A 16,447-nucleotide genomic window follows, 5' to 3' on the forward strand; every position below is an offset into this window, starting at 1 on the left:
GTTGAAACCAAGGTGTGTGATTGAGAGCATGACCCTCCTCCCCTTCCCGTCCCCACTCTATACTCTTAATCCTACCAGGTGTTAATAAAAGAGCTTTAGCGAAGCCTTAACAGCTTCATAATTGAGCCTTACAGATGATCTGTGTAGCTCGAGCTCTACCTGCCCCTAATTGTGTACATAATCTTACCAATCTAACCTAATTTATATCCTTAATTATTAGATTTAGACAGCACAAACGATGAACAAACCAAAGCACCACCAAATGATATACCTGTCAATGCACTGGATTCATCCATGGCAGCCACATCTACAACAAACAACGAAAATCTCCAGCACAACAATAATCAAACGTCCGCACCTGAATCTGTTGCTGAAACTGACCTAGATCAGCTTGAAGTGTCCAGCTTTGGGTCTTACAACGACCAAGAAGATCCCTTACATGAGGATGATTTCAAAATTCCTCAAACGACTAGAACGACATCAAGAAGTAAAGCTGTAAAGTCGAATGTGAATTCACGCAGTTCTCAATTGTCAGCCTTAAATTCAACAGTCCGTCGATCAACAAGAACTCGCATCGTGTCTAAGAAAGTGATTGAAGGATTGGCTGCCTTAAAAGGACTAAAAAATAAAATTGACGAGATCAAGGATGTGATGTCAAAAAGTGAAGCTGTGGATGAAAAAGAAATGGATGTTCCTAACAGCTGTGAGCAGTATGTGGAAAGTAAAATTCAGGAAGTCACTGAAACATATTCAAAGATTGCTGAAAAGTCAAAGGAAATTAAGGCTGAGGTTCAGTGTAAGAAAGGTAGATCACAGCGTAATGTTTGGCATAAGGATGAAGCTGTTGATATTAAGGATGGAAAAGATGATGGAGTGAACAGGAATGCTCAATCTCAGACAGCGTCGAAGGGAGATTGTAGGACTGAATCTAGAGAACGAAGCAATGAACGTCAAATAGTCGATAAATCATGTATACAGACTCCAAAAGACACAGATAGTTCCACAAAGCTGCTGAAACCACAAGATGAAGCTGAAATTACTCAGAAGTTAGAGGATTCGAAGAGTAAACCATCCGAATCCATCAGAAGATCACTAAGAAGTCGCTCACATGTTGAGAATTCTGTTAACATCACATCCAATGACTCATCATCCATTGATAAAGCAACACCAATCCTAGAAGCTGCATTAAAAAAAGATGATAAAGTTCCTGATGCTGAAGATAACGAAAAATCTTCAACTATTTCTCCAGATCAAAATGACGACAAGCAAGCAACTCTAAAGACAATCAAGACTCCCACTATAGAGAAAGTTGAACGGCAGCTAAGAAGTTCAAGTTCAACTAAGAAATTAAGTCAAAATTCACTAGTTTCTAAGGACAAGGAACCAATTGATAGTTCATCTGAAGCTTCAGAAGATCACAATATGCTTGATTTACTTCTGTTGGATTCACTAAACATGCTATCAAGTGAGCTATTAGAGAATCGAAGAAAGTCGGAAAATCAAGATGGATTGTCAAAAAATATTCAAGATCTGATGACGTCAGACATAAATATTTCAAAAAGTTCAGAAGACTTAACATCACATATCAAAGCAGGACAATCTCATGCAAGAACAGAAAGAATCAGAACCAGATCAAATATGTCTGAAGATAAAGATAATCAAATTGTGAAACTCAATAAGGAAGACCTTGAGGCAATCAGTCCACGAAGGTCCGAGAGAGACAGTTCAAAGACCAAAAATCAAGAAAAATCAACACAAAATACTCATAACCCAATAGAACCAACAAAACCTAAAGAGATAACACAAAATACCGACAATACTCATCAAACAAATTTCCATATCCGTCCTAAAACCAGAAGCTCTGAGCGTCTTACGCCACAAATCTCAAAAAATCCTACAACACTCCAGAAGACTAAAAGTTTTGAACTTATTGCTGCCGACAATTCCAAAGAATCACGAAAATTACGCAATTCAGAGTCATCGGAAACTGATAATAATGTAAACTCCTCAACAATCACTCAAAATACTCCAAATGCTACTCAGACTCCATTAAATGTCAATAGGCCAACAACACGACAATCACAAAAGGCAAGTGATTCACTTTCATTAACTCAATCAACAACAACCATAGAAAAAACATCAGAAATTAATAAAATAAAAACTGATGAAACTGTGGTCGAAATGCCTTTGAATGACACAGTACCTGCAACATCAGATGAGGGAAGCAGAAGAGTTTTAAGAAATCGATCAAAAAGCGTTGACACAAGAAGAGTTGATAAACCAACAATATCTGGAATTTTCACTAAATTTGATGACTCAAGCTCACGTGAAGCATCATTTAGCATCGACAACTTACAAAAGTTTAATACAAATACATCAAATGAGGGAACTCCTGCTAAAAATACTGAACATGAAGCTACACCATCTGTTTATAAATCTAATACGAATAATCGATCAAGTCATCTCGATGAATCAGTAAGATATTTAAGAAATCGACTAGTTCCAGTTGACTCAGCCATGCCTGTCGAGTCCAATAAAAAATCTGAACCACCATCCTCACTATCACATGAGTCTGCAAATAATGATAGTCAGAAAAGTAAAAATAGTCGATCTAAAAGTGCCGAACCATCAAGTCAACATGCAGACAATGTGGAAAATTCAGTAGAAATTAAAGAAGAAGCTAAGAGCGTCAGATCCTTAAGAAGTCGAGTTGTTCCTCAAATTGAAGCTGCTAATTCTTCAATAAGAGACAAATCAACAGACTCAAAAGATACCAAAGCTGTAGTAAATGAATCGAAAAGTGACAAATCAGCTCATTTAGAAACTTCAAATCCACCTGAATCTATTCAAGTTGAGGATGTAAAAACAACAAGATCAGGAGTAACTTGGTGTACACAACCTTTAGCTCAATTGTCACCACCATCAGCGAAGTCATCAAAACCAAGCTTCAGTTCAGTCTTTTCACCTATATCGAGCATCCAATTCAGTCAAAAGCCTGAAAATATACAATCAAGTCAGCCATTTGAAGACTTAAATGTACGAGGTCTTCGTAGACATACTAAAATACATCAAAGTTTGAACAAAAGCTCAACAGAGTCAGGGGATGCTCATCAAGCTACCTTAGACGCAAAAGACAATAAATCATTAGACTCTAAAGACAATGGATCTTCAGAAGTTAGGGCCAAAAGCTCACCAGATGACAAATGCTCACCAAACTCAACCGACAAAGACTCACCTGAAGCCAAAAAGCAAAGGCTTCAAAATGCAATAACAAACAAGCTTTTAACAATCAATCTAACAAGCTTAAGAAGTCGCAGTAGAAACAGTGACTCACATGTATCATCTGAAGCAACAAAATCGCAAGAATCACAAGAACTTCCTCTAAAAGAACCATCAAATAATAATTCACTGATTAGACGAAGCCTTCATCCTCCAGCAATTGTCAGTCATGAGATATTGAAGAAAATATTAATTAAGCCTAGACCAAATCCAAATGTGGATATCAATAAACCCACTCAGCCTATCAAATCCATCAGAGAGCAGCTTTTGGAAAGTCAAAGACGTTCTAGAAGTGCTGAAAAGTCTAAACAAGTTGATGATAAGGTGTTAAGTGAGAATGAAGCTTCAAAAGACAAACAGGATGTTAAATCGAGTGAAAATGGCGGTAATCAGGATTCTTTGACCATATCAAGACATTCTTTACGATCTGTTAAGGTTAAAAATGCAGAACTAACCCATAAATCCACAGAAGCAACCGAGTCTGAACATAGAAACAGGACAATCAGCACAACATCAACAGAAAGTGCTGCTAGTCTGATGGGTAAATCACAACCCATTGATAATTCATCCATAAACTTGAGCAGACATTACACTAGATCCACCAGGAAGATCGTCCTATCAGAATCTCAAAGTGAGCCAAAAGAACCAAGTTCAAGTCATGCTGAATCTGCTCCTTCCAAATCTGATAAGTCTATTCAAGAATTGGATCAATCTAATACTTTGGAGACCCAAGAAAGCAGGAGTTCTGCAAAAAGTGACCATTTGGAGCCATCAAGTCAGCCAGAATCACTCCAGTCTGAAGTTACAAAATTAACCAGATCATCATCAAAATCACCTTCCAAACCAACTCCACAACGTAAGCCAATCGCAAGTGAATCCGAAAAAATCGACTCAGATATCCAACAAGATCAGTCCACGTCTATCACATCATCCACAAACTCTGAAGAATCTACCCAAAAATCTGAAATTCACGAAGAAGTCAAAAAATGTGTTGTGAGGCTTAAGAAACTAACATCGGAAGAAATTTACAAATTAACTGAAAGATCAAGTAGTCCGAGTATGTCCACGAGAAGCACCAGATCAAGTATGAGCTCTCCTGAACGTCCTCTAAGTCGCAAGTCAAGCATATCATCCGATTATGTGATTGACAAAAGGCATTTAGAGTTAATGTCTTCATCATCACGACGTTCTAGTTCCGATAGTAACTCAGATGTTGTTCCATTAATAAGCTTAATTCATCGACCAAACTTGAGATCGTCCAGCTCAGATAATACAAAAAAGTCATCTCCAAATGTTAAGAATACTCGAATGTCTACATCAGTAAGGACATTGCTGAGACAAATTTCAGACGAAAGAGCAAGCAGCACTGAAAGCTTGCCAAATTTAGTCAGAAAGAATATTTTTAATGCCTCAAAATTGTGTGAATCTAGTGATGATGAGTGGACATTGAAGAAATATGTTGAAAATTTGAAAGAAAAATCAACTCCAATGGCAAGAGAAGCTCAACGACCAACTAGAAGTAAATTGTCAAGAGCCAAGACTGCTAGTGATACTGAGGGGTCACAAAAGGTTGTAGAATCAGCTAGAAGATCCGAAAGGCATAAGACTAATGCAAGAGAGTCAATAGATCACAGTCAAAATAAAGCAGCTAATGCTCAACATTTAGAAGACACAGCAACAAAAGTTCAACAGCAACTAAATGAACCACATGAGAAATTAGCTCAACATTCATGGTCAGAGCTACAAAATCAATCAACAAATCTACCTGAATCATCAGAAATTGAGATAACTACGACTCATTCAGACATTGAACCACAATCAGATACAATATTGACTCGTGACAATGCATCCAAAAACCAAGATGATATCCTACTTAAATCTGAAGGTATAACAAGTCAAGTACAAAGAGAAGAAGAACCTCATGTTGAGTCTTGTCAACCTATTGATGAATCAACTAAGCATGATGAGTCAATGGAAGATCATAACTTAACTGAAGATCCTCCAGAGTCTACAGAGTTTGAAAGAGACGAAAATTCATTCACTGATCAAAAATCTACCTTAAATGACGAAACTCCAACTCAAGAGTCTATCCCAGTTGTAACATCATTGAACCAGACTGAATTATCTGTGAATTTAGACACAAAAGACTCAATTGAGGAAGAAATCGTTAAATTGGATAAAGATGAATCCGTATCAAATAGTATGTCAATCACAGAAGAAACAATTGATGATTCTAATGATGCAAGTTTCCCTAAAACATCAGACTGTACAAAAACTGATCCAAAAAATCTCAAGGAACATGAAATAATTCCAACTACTCCCATGTCGTTAGATAAATCAGAAGATTTGACAACAATTGTCAATGAAATACTTGAAACTGACGACATAGGCTCATCAGAACCTATTGCATCTGATCACGATGCACTTACTAACTCACAAACTTTAAAAGAGCCAGAGCTATCACCATCAGCAAATCTATCAACAAATCTTCAAGAAAAGGAAGACCATATTCAGATCCCAGATGATAAAGTAGTTGTGATAACTAGCATTGACCCAATAAAGATTGATTCTGAAGATATTGTGGATAATCTACAAGAAAATAGTCAACTTGTGACACTAAGTTTGTCTTCAGAATCTACAAAGGAAGCAACAGATTCAGGACAGTTTTCATTAGATTCAGCAACAAGTCAATCATCTCTTGAACAGTTAGAGGATGTAGAAGCAGCTGATCCTGTTGTTGATGACAAAATTCCATCAAATTCAAGTTCACCTGACTCTACTACTGACGGTAAAATGCCACCAAATTTGAGTTCATCTGAATCTGTTGCTGTTGGCCAAATGTCAACCAATTCAAGTCCATCTGATGCTGCTGCTGACAATAAAGCACCAGCATTAGGTTCAATTTTACCTAAATCATCTAAAGATTCCCAAAAAATTACATCAGATTCCCATAAATCCAGCTCGAAAACAACTGATTCAAAGTCTTCCAAGCATCAAAATTCACATGATCGTCGAAAATCAAGATCAGCACTACATTCTTCATCGTCATCTCATGAAAGTAGACACAAAAGTCGACGATCGTCTCAGTACAGTGAAAAATCGTCAAGTGAGAAGCGAAAATTGTCAACTGATGAACGAAAATCATCAAAAAATCAACAAAAGTCATCAAATGAGCATAAAAAGTCATCAGTTGAGCAGCCAAAGCCATCAGTTGATAAGCAAAAGTCATCTGCTGACCATAAGAAGCCTTCAATTGATCATAAGAAGCCTAAAATTGATGAAAGAAAGCCATCAACTGAGAGCCAGAAGTCATCAAGTGAACATCACAAATCCTCATCTGACAGCCAACGATCATCATCCAGTAAACGAAGGCACTCCCTACATGAGCGTAGACAATCCACAAACGACCTTGAAAAGTCAAGAGCATCATCACGTAAATCATCAACCGATTATCGTAAAAGAAGCCTTCCAAGTATTTTGGATATATCATCATTAAATCAAAAAGCGACTCCAATAACAGAATCCAAATACAGAACTGAGGCAAAAAAAATGAAATTGGATGGTGATAGATACATTTCAGATGGGATGAACTTGTTGCATAGACCTGGGCAAGTTTTACCAAAAAAGATTCCGTCTCTTATAGAATTGGATATAATGGATAGTATATGGACACATAAGCCAACAATTGGACAGTCAAAAACATTATTGGATGTGGTTCAAGCTACTGTGGATTCTGGATTTGCTAAAGGTGATCTTGGTGGCAATATGAGTCAATTAATAAGTCGACAGGAGTCTGAGCAGATGGTGACGAATAATGAGAATTTAGAGAACAAAATTGCATATGAGTTGGAATTAAGCAGAACTGAAGATTCAATGCTGTTTCTAACAGATGACCCTAATCCCCAAGATGACTCAACCAAATCCTCAAATTCACAAATATCTCCCATTGAATTAATGTCAAAAGCATCGGAACTAATGTCAATGTCGCAACAACTGCTTGACAAATGTGAAAAAGTCAGCAATTTCGCAGCAATTGAGCATGATAATCAGGACATCCAACTTGATTTTCAACTATTTAAATCCCCAAATCAAAACAAATCACTTTATAGCAAGTTAGAGAATAAAATGTCTAGATTTGAAGTCATAAGCTTCGCGCATGACGTCTCTCAGCTTGATAAGGATAAGTTTGAAGTAAATCCTGAAATTTTCAGCAAAAAGGCACAAGATAGCATTATAGATTTCGATATATTATCTAAAAATAAGAGTTTGTTGATGGACATTGATGTTGACTCAATAAAACGTAGCTTGTCGTTGATATCGGAGAAGGTTGAATCACCTAACATAAGACCACAACGAACTAGCTTAAGATTAGAGCGGAAAAACAGTCAATATCGCTGTGAAAATACTCAACTAGATGAAGATCATCAGACACCAAAATCAACAAATGATGACAATTTGGAGAGACAAAAGTCATTGTCAGAACCTTTAGAATTAAATACGACATCAACTACATCTACAGTCACTTTCAAGCCATCTAAATCTGTATATTCATTAGCTGTAGAGTCTATACCAACATCTAGTGATCTTCTCAACTCATCAGAAGCTCCAAAGTCAGATGAGAATGATGACCTAACCTCAAAGTCACTTAAAATTGATAGCATAGCCTCTAAGTCACCTAAAATTGATGACATAACCTCAAAATCGTCTAAAAGTGATAAGTCAACATCAAAATTACCTGAAAATGAAGACATAACCTCAAAGTTGCCTGAAAATGAAGACCAAACCTCAAAATCACTCAAAGATGATGACATAACCTCAAATTCTCCCAATAAAGATGACACAATCCCCGACATATTAGCTTCATCCACATCATCTTCAAAATTGTCAACAAAAGAACACGACGTGCCACAAAATTATAATAAAACAGACCCCAAAACACCTGTTATGCCACAAGTTTACAATAATTTTAATAACAAATGCACAGTAACTGCTGATAAATTAACACAAAAGTGGATCGAAGCTGACGATTCAGTCAGAATGGAAGAGGAAATAACAGAAATTGACGTAAATAAAGTGAATGAAATTATAATGGATGAAAGAGAGGTTGAGGAAGCAATCAATGAGATAGTGTTAAATATAGCTACGGCAGAGGAATTGAGTGAAAGGATGGAAGTGAGAAATGAAGTGGAATTAGACAGTATTTATGATAAATTAGTCGGAATCGATGATAAATTCCCAAAAATCATTGACATTCCGACAGTAGAGACATCTACAAATCCAGAACAAGCTTCAATGGACCCAAAATCGACCAAACTTCCACAAAGTCCATCAAAAGATCTAGACATCGACCATCTAGATAGTACATCTAATCAAGAATTGATTATCGATGAGTCATCGCCTGATATAGATGAGATCATACATGAAATGTCTCAAAATGACCAAAAATCTTCAATTTCTAATCAATCTAATAATGTTCCTGACATTCAATCAGAAGAATCTGCTGCAAATGTCCATAACATGGACACTGTAAGTTTGTTAGAAGAGGAAATCGATGTTGAGGGTGGAAAACCAACAGAAGTAGAAGAAGTAGCTGAACAAATTAGAGTAGATACTGAGAAGCCTGAAGAACAGCAAGTGACAGTGGATAAACAATCTAATGCCGCAACTGAAAAGCTGCTAGAACAGAAAATGACAGTAGTTGAGCCAATTACTGATCAGAAGCTTCTAGAACAGCAGGTTGCCAGAGCTGATCAAGTTAGTGTCGAGTCTGAGATTTCTCAAACACAAAAAGTGACCGAAACGTCACTAGAACAGCAGTTAGGAGTAGCTAATCAAACTTGTATCGAGATTGAAGAGCATTTAGAAGATAAAAAGCCAGAAGATGAGCAAATTGGTGTTGAAGTTGAGAATCCAGGAGAAGAGCAAGTCAAAGGCATTGAACAAACTAGTGATGAGGCCCAACAACCTCTACAACCACATCAAGCAAAATCAGATGAAGCTTCAAAACCTGTAGAACAGACCAATATCTCAATTATACCAGCATACTGTTCTCAATTGTCTGAAGACTTCTATGATAGTGACAGCTTAGTCATTGATATAGACGAAATTGATGACGATAAGTCACATGATCCAAATGATTCTAGATTGAGAGAATTTCCGGTGCCGGTACAAGCTGTAAAGTCTGAATTGAAGGAATCTGATGAGAAATCTGTAGATAATGTGAATAATGTCAGTCATTGCACTGATGCTCACAAATTAGATGACATAGCTCAAGATATAGCTACAGATCCGCTTAGCTTAGTTAATATTTCTACAGATGCAGCAGCAAATCGATCTGATTTGGATATTACACATTCAAATACAGCTATAGACCCAAACAAATCACAAACTACACTGTCAACATCAACCTATGATTCATCATCAGCTCTTCATCCACGCCCACTACCATGGAATCTGCAGATTCACTATAAGTTCCCTACATGTCCTCGAGAGTCTGCAAAACTACCATCCGAAGTTGAAAATCTAAAAACTCCATCAGAACCAACAAAATCCGACTCAAACTCAAGTCATAAATTCAAAAAAGTAACTGAAAATTGGACATCAACTCCAACAGGTCCATCAAGCATAAGAATCACTAAAGCTAGTTTTCCAAATGTTAAGGAAGATAAGAAATTGATGAAAAGTCGCAGAAGTTCAACTTTACCTTCAGATGCGCCAGGAGTTTTCAAGAGAATTGATAAATTCAATGAGATTCAGAGAAGTTCCAGCCAACAAGAGCCAGTGACTCCATCAAGATATTCAATTACGTCTCGTAGAAGTTCAACTTCACATGATTCAGGGACGTCGAAAGAGATTTTAGTAATTTCGAAGGATACAAGCTTGAAAGATCCAGATTATTCAGTCAAACCTCCCAAATATCATAAAAATAAAGCGATGGAAGTCGCAAAAAAATTAGCAACGCCTTTTAAATCAAAACCTGTCGATTATTTCCCCAAAAAGCCCCAAAATAAATTAAAAACAGGAATTCAGTCAAAAGTTATCGCCAGCTACACAACATTAGTCAGAAGTCTCACAAAGACAACATCAGATGAGCTTAATATCAATGACAAGTCTGTCATCAAGGAATTCTCAGCACGAACCAATGAAATCATCAAGTCAGCAACATCTGATGTAAGAACAGTCAGAACAGAGCCTGTAATGACCAGACTTAGGTCAGTCTCATTAGACAGTAGGCAAGTTACACCGACTGAGAAGAAGTTGGGACAGATACAAAGTAGAGAGGCTGATTGGTATAGGGACAGTGACTTTAATAGAGTTCCTGACAATATTGAGACACAGAAAAAGTCGTCGAAACCAAAAGCAGCAAGAAAGTTGTTGGATATGCCGCTGTTAGATTTACCTGGACCAAGTCCTCATACGGAGATAGTTGAGCAGTATATCCAACAGCCTTCAATACAAGTACCAGTACCTCAAATCCAGCCTTCAATGCAACTTCCAGTACCTCAAATCCAGCCCAAAAACACAGTCGAAATCATCAACAATAGTTCTGGAAACATAATCTCAACTGTGGATGCTTACCGTAAAGAAATTCAGTCAATTACTGAGGAGTCACCTGCTGTTGGCTTCAAAAAGAAGTTTATATTCAACGATGGATCTGAAATGGTCGTAGATGATGCTGGAAATGGTGGGAAAAATTCCAATCAAGATATAATCATTGAGATTTTGAATAATATCAGTGATCAGGAAGTTGTGGACGTTCCGAAGAAGTCATCAAGGAGAAAAATAACTCAAAAAAGACCAAAACGTATTGAAAGTCCAAAGCAGCAGACAATGTTGAAGATATTGTCCAAAAAGTCGGATGATTCCACATCCGGATGGCGACTTGGAGCATTTGTTGACTGATAAACTTGATGTGCTTCCCAAGTCAATCTGGACCAAACTTCCAAAGACAAAATTTGGACCCAAATAACTTCAAAATGCCTCAATCTATTCAAATATCCTCAAATATCGATCTTATACCACAGCATAATGTCAATTTGACTTCAGATCATCCAAATTTGAATAGTCATGACTATCCAGCTATCAATCAATATAATCCAATAACCCATGCAGTAACCGCTAACGTAGACAAGCCAAAAACCCTCCAGCAAATCCAATTAGAATCAAAAAGCAGTTCCAAATTAATAGCTAAAGAGCGCTTGCTACAGAAACTCAAAAATAAGCTGCAGAAGATGCGGCAGATTCGTGAAAGTCAAGAAAGATCCAATAAACCATCAGTAGTTCAGCTTAATGTTCCTCTAACTCAAGAGCAGTTGAATCTTCTTCCATCTATGAATGTACCATCAACTTCACAGCATCTAAATGTCCAACAGCACTTACAAGACAGTTCAGACGACGGCGAGTATGACAACCTACCTGAACTCCTCGAGATTACCGACTGCCTTAATGAAGATGAACTGGAATTTATAATGAATAACAGAATAAGGAATGCACCTCAAAATTCACTAAATTGTGATGAAATGATTAATAAGCTTGAGAGGCTGTTGATTAAAATATCTGGAATGGAACAGAACTTACACACTTTAGACAGCAATGATTATGTCCAGCAAGGGCAGGAAGACATAATATCGATAAATGATCCATTGCCAAGCAACTTTGGGTTCTCTAATCTTGAGGAAGTCTTAAAGACAGTAACAATGAATGCTGAGCAGAATAAACAGATGGTTACAAATCCTGAAATAAGGAACAATGAGGAACAGACTAAAAATAGTCATCGAAGACATAAAAGACAAAGACAAGATGATAAGAATCAAGTGAGGATATTTAGGGTCAGGGACGGTGGAAATTCCGCTGATAATCCTCAAAATTCTGAACACATCATCGTTGTGCCTTTTCCAAATCAAGCTAATAATCCTCAATTTGTACCAATGCCAGTTCAAGATATTAATGAGAATCAAAGTTCTATCCAACAGCCTGAAAAGCCACATTATATAGTCAATGATCAAAATCAGAATAATCCTCAGGTTGCTGATTCAAATCGATCACACAGGGCATATACATTCATAGAACATGAGGATGAAGTGCTGATTATAGAAAACAATCCACCACGAATGCTTTCGTCTGATGGAAATTATATGAATCGTGGTGAGAATCCAAATAGTAGTCGAAATCCATCAATCCATAGTTTTGAACATCACAATCCAGAAGTTCAGCAGCCTAGTAGTAATTTGCAGCAAATGATGGTTAATCCACAACATTTTAGTCAAGATTCACAAATACAAGTACAAAGAGATAGCGTAATTGCTGTACCATACCAAAACATAGAAAAGAACGATCCTTTAAGTCAACAACAAAGACAGCATCGTCGGAGTACTCAAAAACAAACTCATCAAAAAAGACATATGGCAAAGATTGGTCAAATGGCTAGAAATGCTGCTCAATCTTCAGAAAGAGTGATTCTAGAGTCACAAATGTTTAGACAATATGTAAGTCAAGAGCTATCCAGAGTAAGCAAAGAGCATCAGGACTTGGGTCAACATAATTTGGTATCAAATCAACAGTTGCAAGAGATGCAACAGATGCAACAGATTATTGCTTCCAGTCAACAGAATCTAGCTTCCAGTCAGCAAAATATGAGCTCAAGACAACATCACAAGACTTCAAGACAACAGCACCCAAGCCAGATCTCAAGTCAACCAATACCAAACTTAAATCTACCTAATCTAGATTCAATATATCAAAATCTATATTTAAGTCATCAGCAGCAGGCCTCGAGTCAACAGCAGCAGGCATTGATTTCACAGAATCCTAAATCACATTTCAGGAATGTAGCTTCGAGCCAACAGAATCTACCTTCATATCAACTTGCTCTGAATCAACAGAATTTAACCTCAATTCCAAATCATGTACCTTCAAGTTCGCAGAATATAACTCCAAGCTTACAGAATCTAGCAGCAAATCAATTGAATGTAGCTTCAATTCAGGAACATTTAACCCAAAGACAACAACATCTTATCTCAAGTCAGCAGCATCTTATCTCAAGTCAAAGACATCATAAGAGAAACCAAAAATCTCAAATAGTCCAAAGAACGATAACTTCTGATCAATTGCTCGAAATCATGACCCAAGAGCATCAAAAAGCCGATCATATGCTACAAATGTACATGAAACATCAGAGCATGTCAAGTCAAGAGCCACAATCTTGTTCTACTCATGAGAATCAAACGAATAGTCAAAATCTGATGAATATCGAAAAACCAACCTCAAATAGTGGCGTGACTGTGCTTTCATGTGAGCGAATCAACCCAGAAATCGATTATTTCAATCATCAAAATGTCGTAGTTCCCAATAGTCAACAAATCAGTGCCAATACTCAAACTATCAACCCATCCAACTCACAAGTCAATCAGTATTACCAACCAAACCATCCAGAAGTCTCTCCAGCACATCAAAATCCAACCAACTCCTCTAAGTCAGTCCAACACACACTACAGCCACCTGACAGCATGAGCTATAGTGAATCTCTAAGAGTAATTGCTCAGAATATTCAAAACAACAAGAGCATGCTGGATCTTGCCTCATTGATTGACAGGCAAGTTGATGTGATTGTTCTTGACGACAGCTTAGAGGAAGACAAAGCTAAAGAAGCTGAGGATGAAGTTCCAAATGATCAACAATCATTGCTACTTGAACAAGAGGAAGTAGCCAAAATGTTGAGAAGTATATCTGCTGAACAGCAGTTGACCATGACACCACCCCTGGTCACCAATGAGGATGTCGTTCCTCCATTGATACCGTTGCAGGCTGTTATGCCTATGCAGATGGAACCGAAAGAAGATTCTTATGTCGAGTTGTCAAAAAGTCACGATGAAGACGGAAAAGATGACAAATATCATCAATATGTAGCCAGTCAAGATGAGATTCAACGTCCAGTTCCACAATTGGCTGTCATACCCGACAACCATAGACAAATCGACCAAGGTTTTATGTTGAATGCATTCGAACCTGTAAAATATGTCCCAATTGTTGATGTGGACCTATCAGGAGTTCTAAATGATATGACAGTGCCGACGCAGCCATCCCCTGAAAAGAAAAAGCGTGGACGGCCAGCAAAACCAAAGGAAATCAAGATTCCAAAGAAAAGAGGCAGAAAGCCTGGTTCAAACGTACGTAAGATTCCTACTTTCGCACATAAGCCACTGCAGAAAGTCTATAGTTCATTATCAGCAATGATGGCTGACAGACAGAGAATGAAATATGACAAATATAAGGATGGATCGCAACATACACAGCCTAGCTTGATGCTTAGACCAGCAATAGCTGAAAATGTCAAGAAGGAAGCTGAAGTTGTGATTCACAGTGACTTGACAGAGCTAGGAACAGCAGATGACAATTCCAACATTGATCCAATTGCAGTCACTAAGTCTGATCCATCTGAAGATATAGATGACCGACTTGAAGCTCCTGAAGATATAGACGACAGTCTTGAAGTTTGTTCACTTGCTGAAACTGAGAAGCTGTCTGATTCCGATGAAGAAGATGATGAAATTGAGTATAAAATTGATGTTGAGGACAATACAGCTGAATTTAAAGAGTCAGTGCCAAATGATCAAACAGAACCTATCGATCAACCTAAGATGAATAACCTGTTTGAGATAACTGAACCAAAGATCGAATTCGAGTCTAAAGAAGACCAAGAAGTCAGCAAAACGAATGTAGACAGAGATAACAATAAAGACATGCTCAGAGTTCCTATTACAATCCATAAGTCAAATTCAATACCTGCGATACCCGAAGAACATAAGTTTGAGGTTATGGATCAATACTAAAAAAGATCAGTCAACTAATGAACATGAACTGTCAGTCGAAGACCAAACCATTATCTCAGTTGAAGATCAATCTAGTTTCTCAACAGAAGAACTACCTAACCTATCAGTTGAAGATCGAGCCAACATCTCACTCGAGGACAGTTCCAAACCCTCAATCGAAGACCAAAACCTCTCAACTGAAGATGTAGTTGTCAACTCAGTTGAAGACAGATCACATGAAGACTTAATTAACCTCTCAGCTGCAGACAAACCCTTCATTCCATCAGAGCACCCAACCATCCATCCATCACCAACCATCGAACAATATCAATCCTTAGATCAAGACAATCTATCAGATTCCGAAGATATAACACCATTCTATCCTGAATTCCCAGAAGCATGTGTTGTCCTCAAACGACTTACTGATACAGAGATTGCATTAGCCATGAGCAGCATCAAGCGACTGGAATCATCGTCAATTTATCAAAATTATGCCAACATTTGTTCAGACATTCTCGATTCAAAGGGAATTTGTGAAGCAAACAAGCCTAAGAAGCGATCTGCAAGTATTGACGAGGAAGACTTTATCCCAAAAAGGTCCAATTTTGCTGTTAAGTCAGCATTCTCATCGTCGGCAGTCAAAACGATGTCAAACTTAGAAAGTCATAAAAGAGCAAATGAATCAAGTTCCGATGATTCTGACAGCAGCACTAGTCCGACTGTCAAAAGACATCGACTTGGACCTGAATATTATTATGATGATCCTGACTATAAACCTGCTGAAACATCCAAAAACAAGGCAGAAGCTCAAAATACTCATCAAATTGTCCGGCCATCGGACTTGGATAAATTTTGTCATAGAGACTCTGATGATGATGATGACGATGATGATGATGACAATTTTGGAATTGAGGCATACGGTACGCGAATATCGACTGTGTCTAGAATGTCACAAAAGCATTATAAGAACTATTTGTCGACAATAAGGACAAATGAAGCTGCTGAGTGTTCATCACAGATTTGTATTGAAGTGTCGGATGAGGAAACGGATGTTGATGCTTATTCGGATGATGAGAGGATCTTGAAAATGCCAATTGTTAATGTAACTAATTTAATACCAAAAGAGAAGTCAATTTTGTCCAAAAAAAGGAAAAAGGATGAAAATAGGAAAATTTCATTCAATAATTCAGTCTTTGTGAGGACGTCTTTGTGAGGACTTTTTTGTCGGATGGAGAATAAAGGAAGTAGGTTAGGTTTTAGAAAATTGACAGAATTTTGAAAAATTTAAAAAACTTAAAAAATTTGAAAATTTGAGAAGTTTGAAAAATTTGAAAAAATTGAAAAATTTGAAAAATTTGAAA

General features: G+C 37.4%; 2 protein-coding genes across 2 annotated transcripts in view; both read left to right on the forward strand.

Annotated features, from left to right (window-relative positions):
• The window catches only part of LOC139100228 (platelet binding protein GspB-like), a 14,846-nt gene extending 3,619 nt beyond the window's left edge, over window positions 1-11,227 (forward strand). The window contains exon 3 of the mRNA XM_070652838.1: window positions 221-11,227. Within this exon, the coding sequence (XP_070508939.1) occupies window positions 221-11,181 (10,961 nt within the window). The 3' untranslated portion in view covers window positions 11,182-11,227. The remainder of the gene's footprint in view (window positions 1-220) is intronic.
• Window positions 11,228-11,235: 8 nt separating this feature from the next.
• On the forward strand, window positions 11,236-15,176 carry LOC139100230 (myb-like protein AA). Its single transcript, XM_070652840.1, has one exon. The coding sequence runs from the start codon at window positions 11,256-11,258 to the stop codon at window positions 15,105-15,107; it is 3,852 nt and encodes a 1,283-aa protein (XP_070508941.1). The 5' UTR covers window positions 11,236-11,255; the 3' UTR covers window positions 15,108-15,176.
• Window positions 15,177-16,447: the final 1,271 nt, after the last annotated feature.

This window comes from Chironomus tepperi, unplaced genomic scaffold (assembly GCF_022539635.2).
Source record: "Chironomus tepperi strain 1889 unplaced genomic scaffold, CSIRO-AGI_Ctep_v1 contig_58, whole genome shotgun sequence".
In the NCBI taxonomy this organism is placed as follows: domain Eukaryota; kingdom Metazoa; phylum Arthropoda; class Insecta; order Diptera; family Chironomidae; genus Chironomus; species Chironomus tepperi.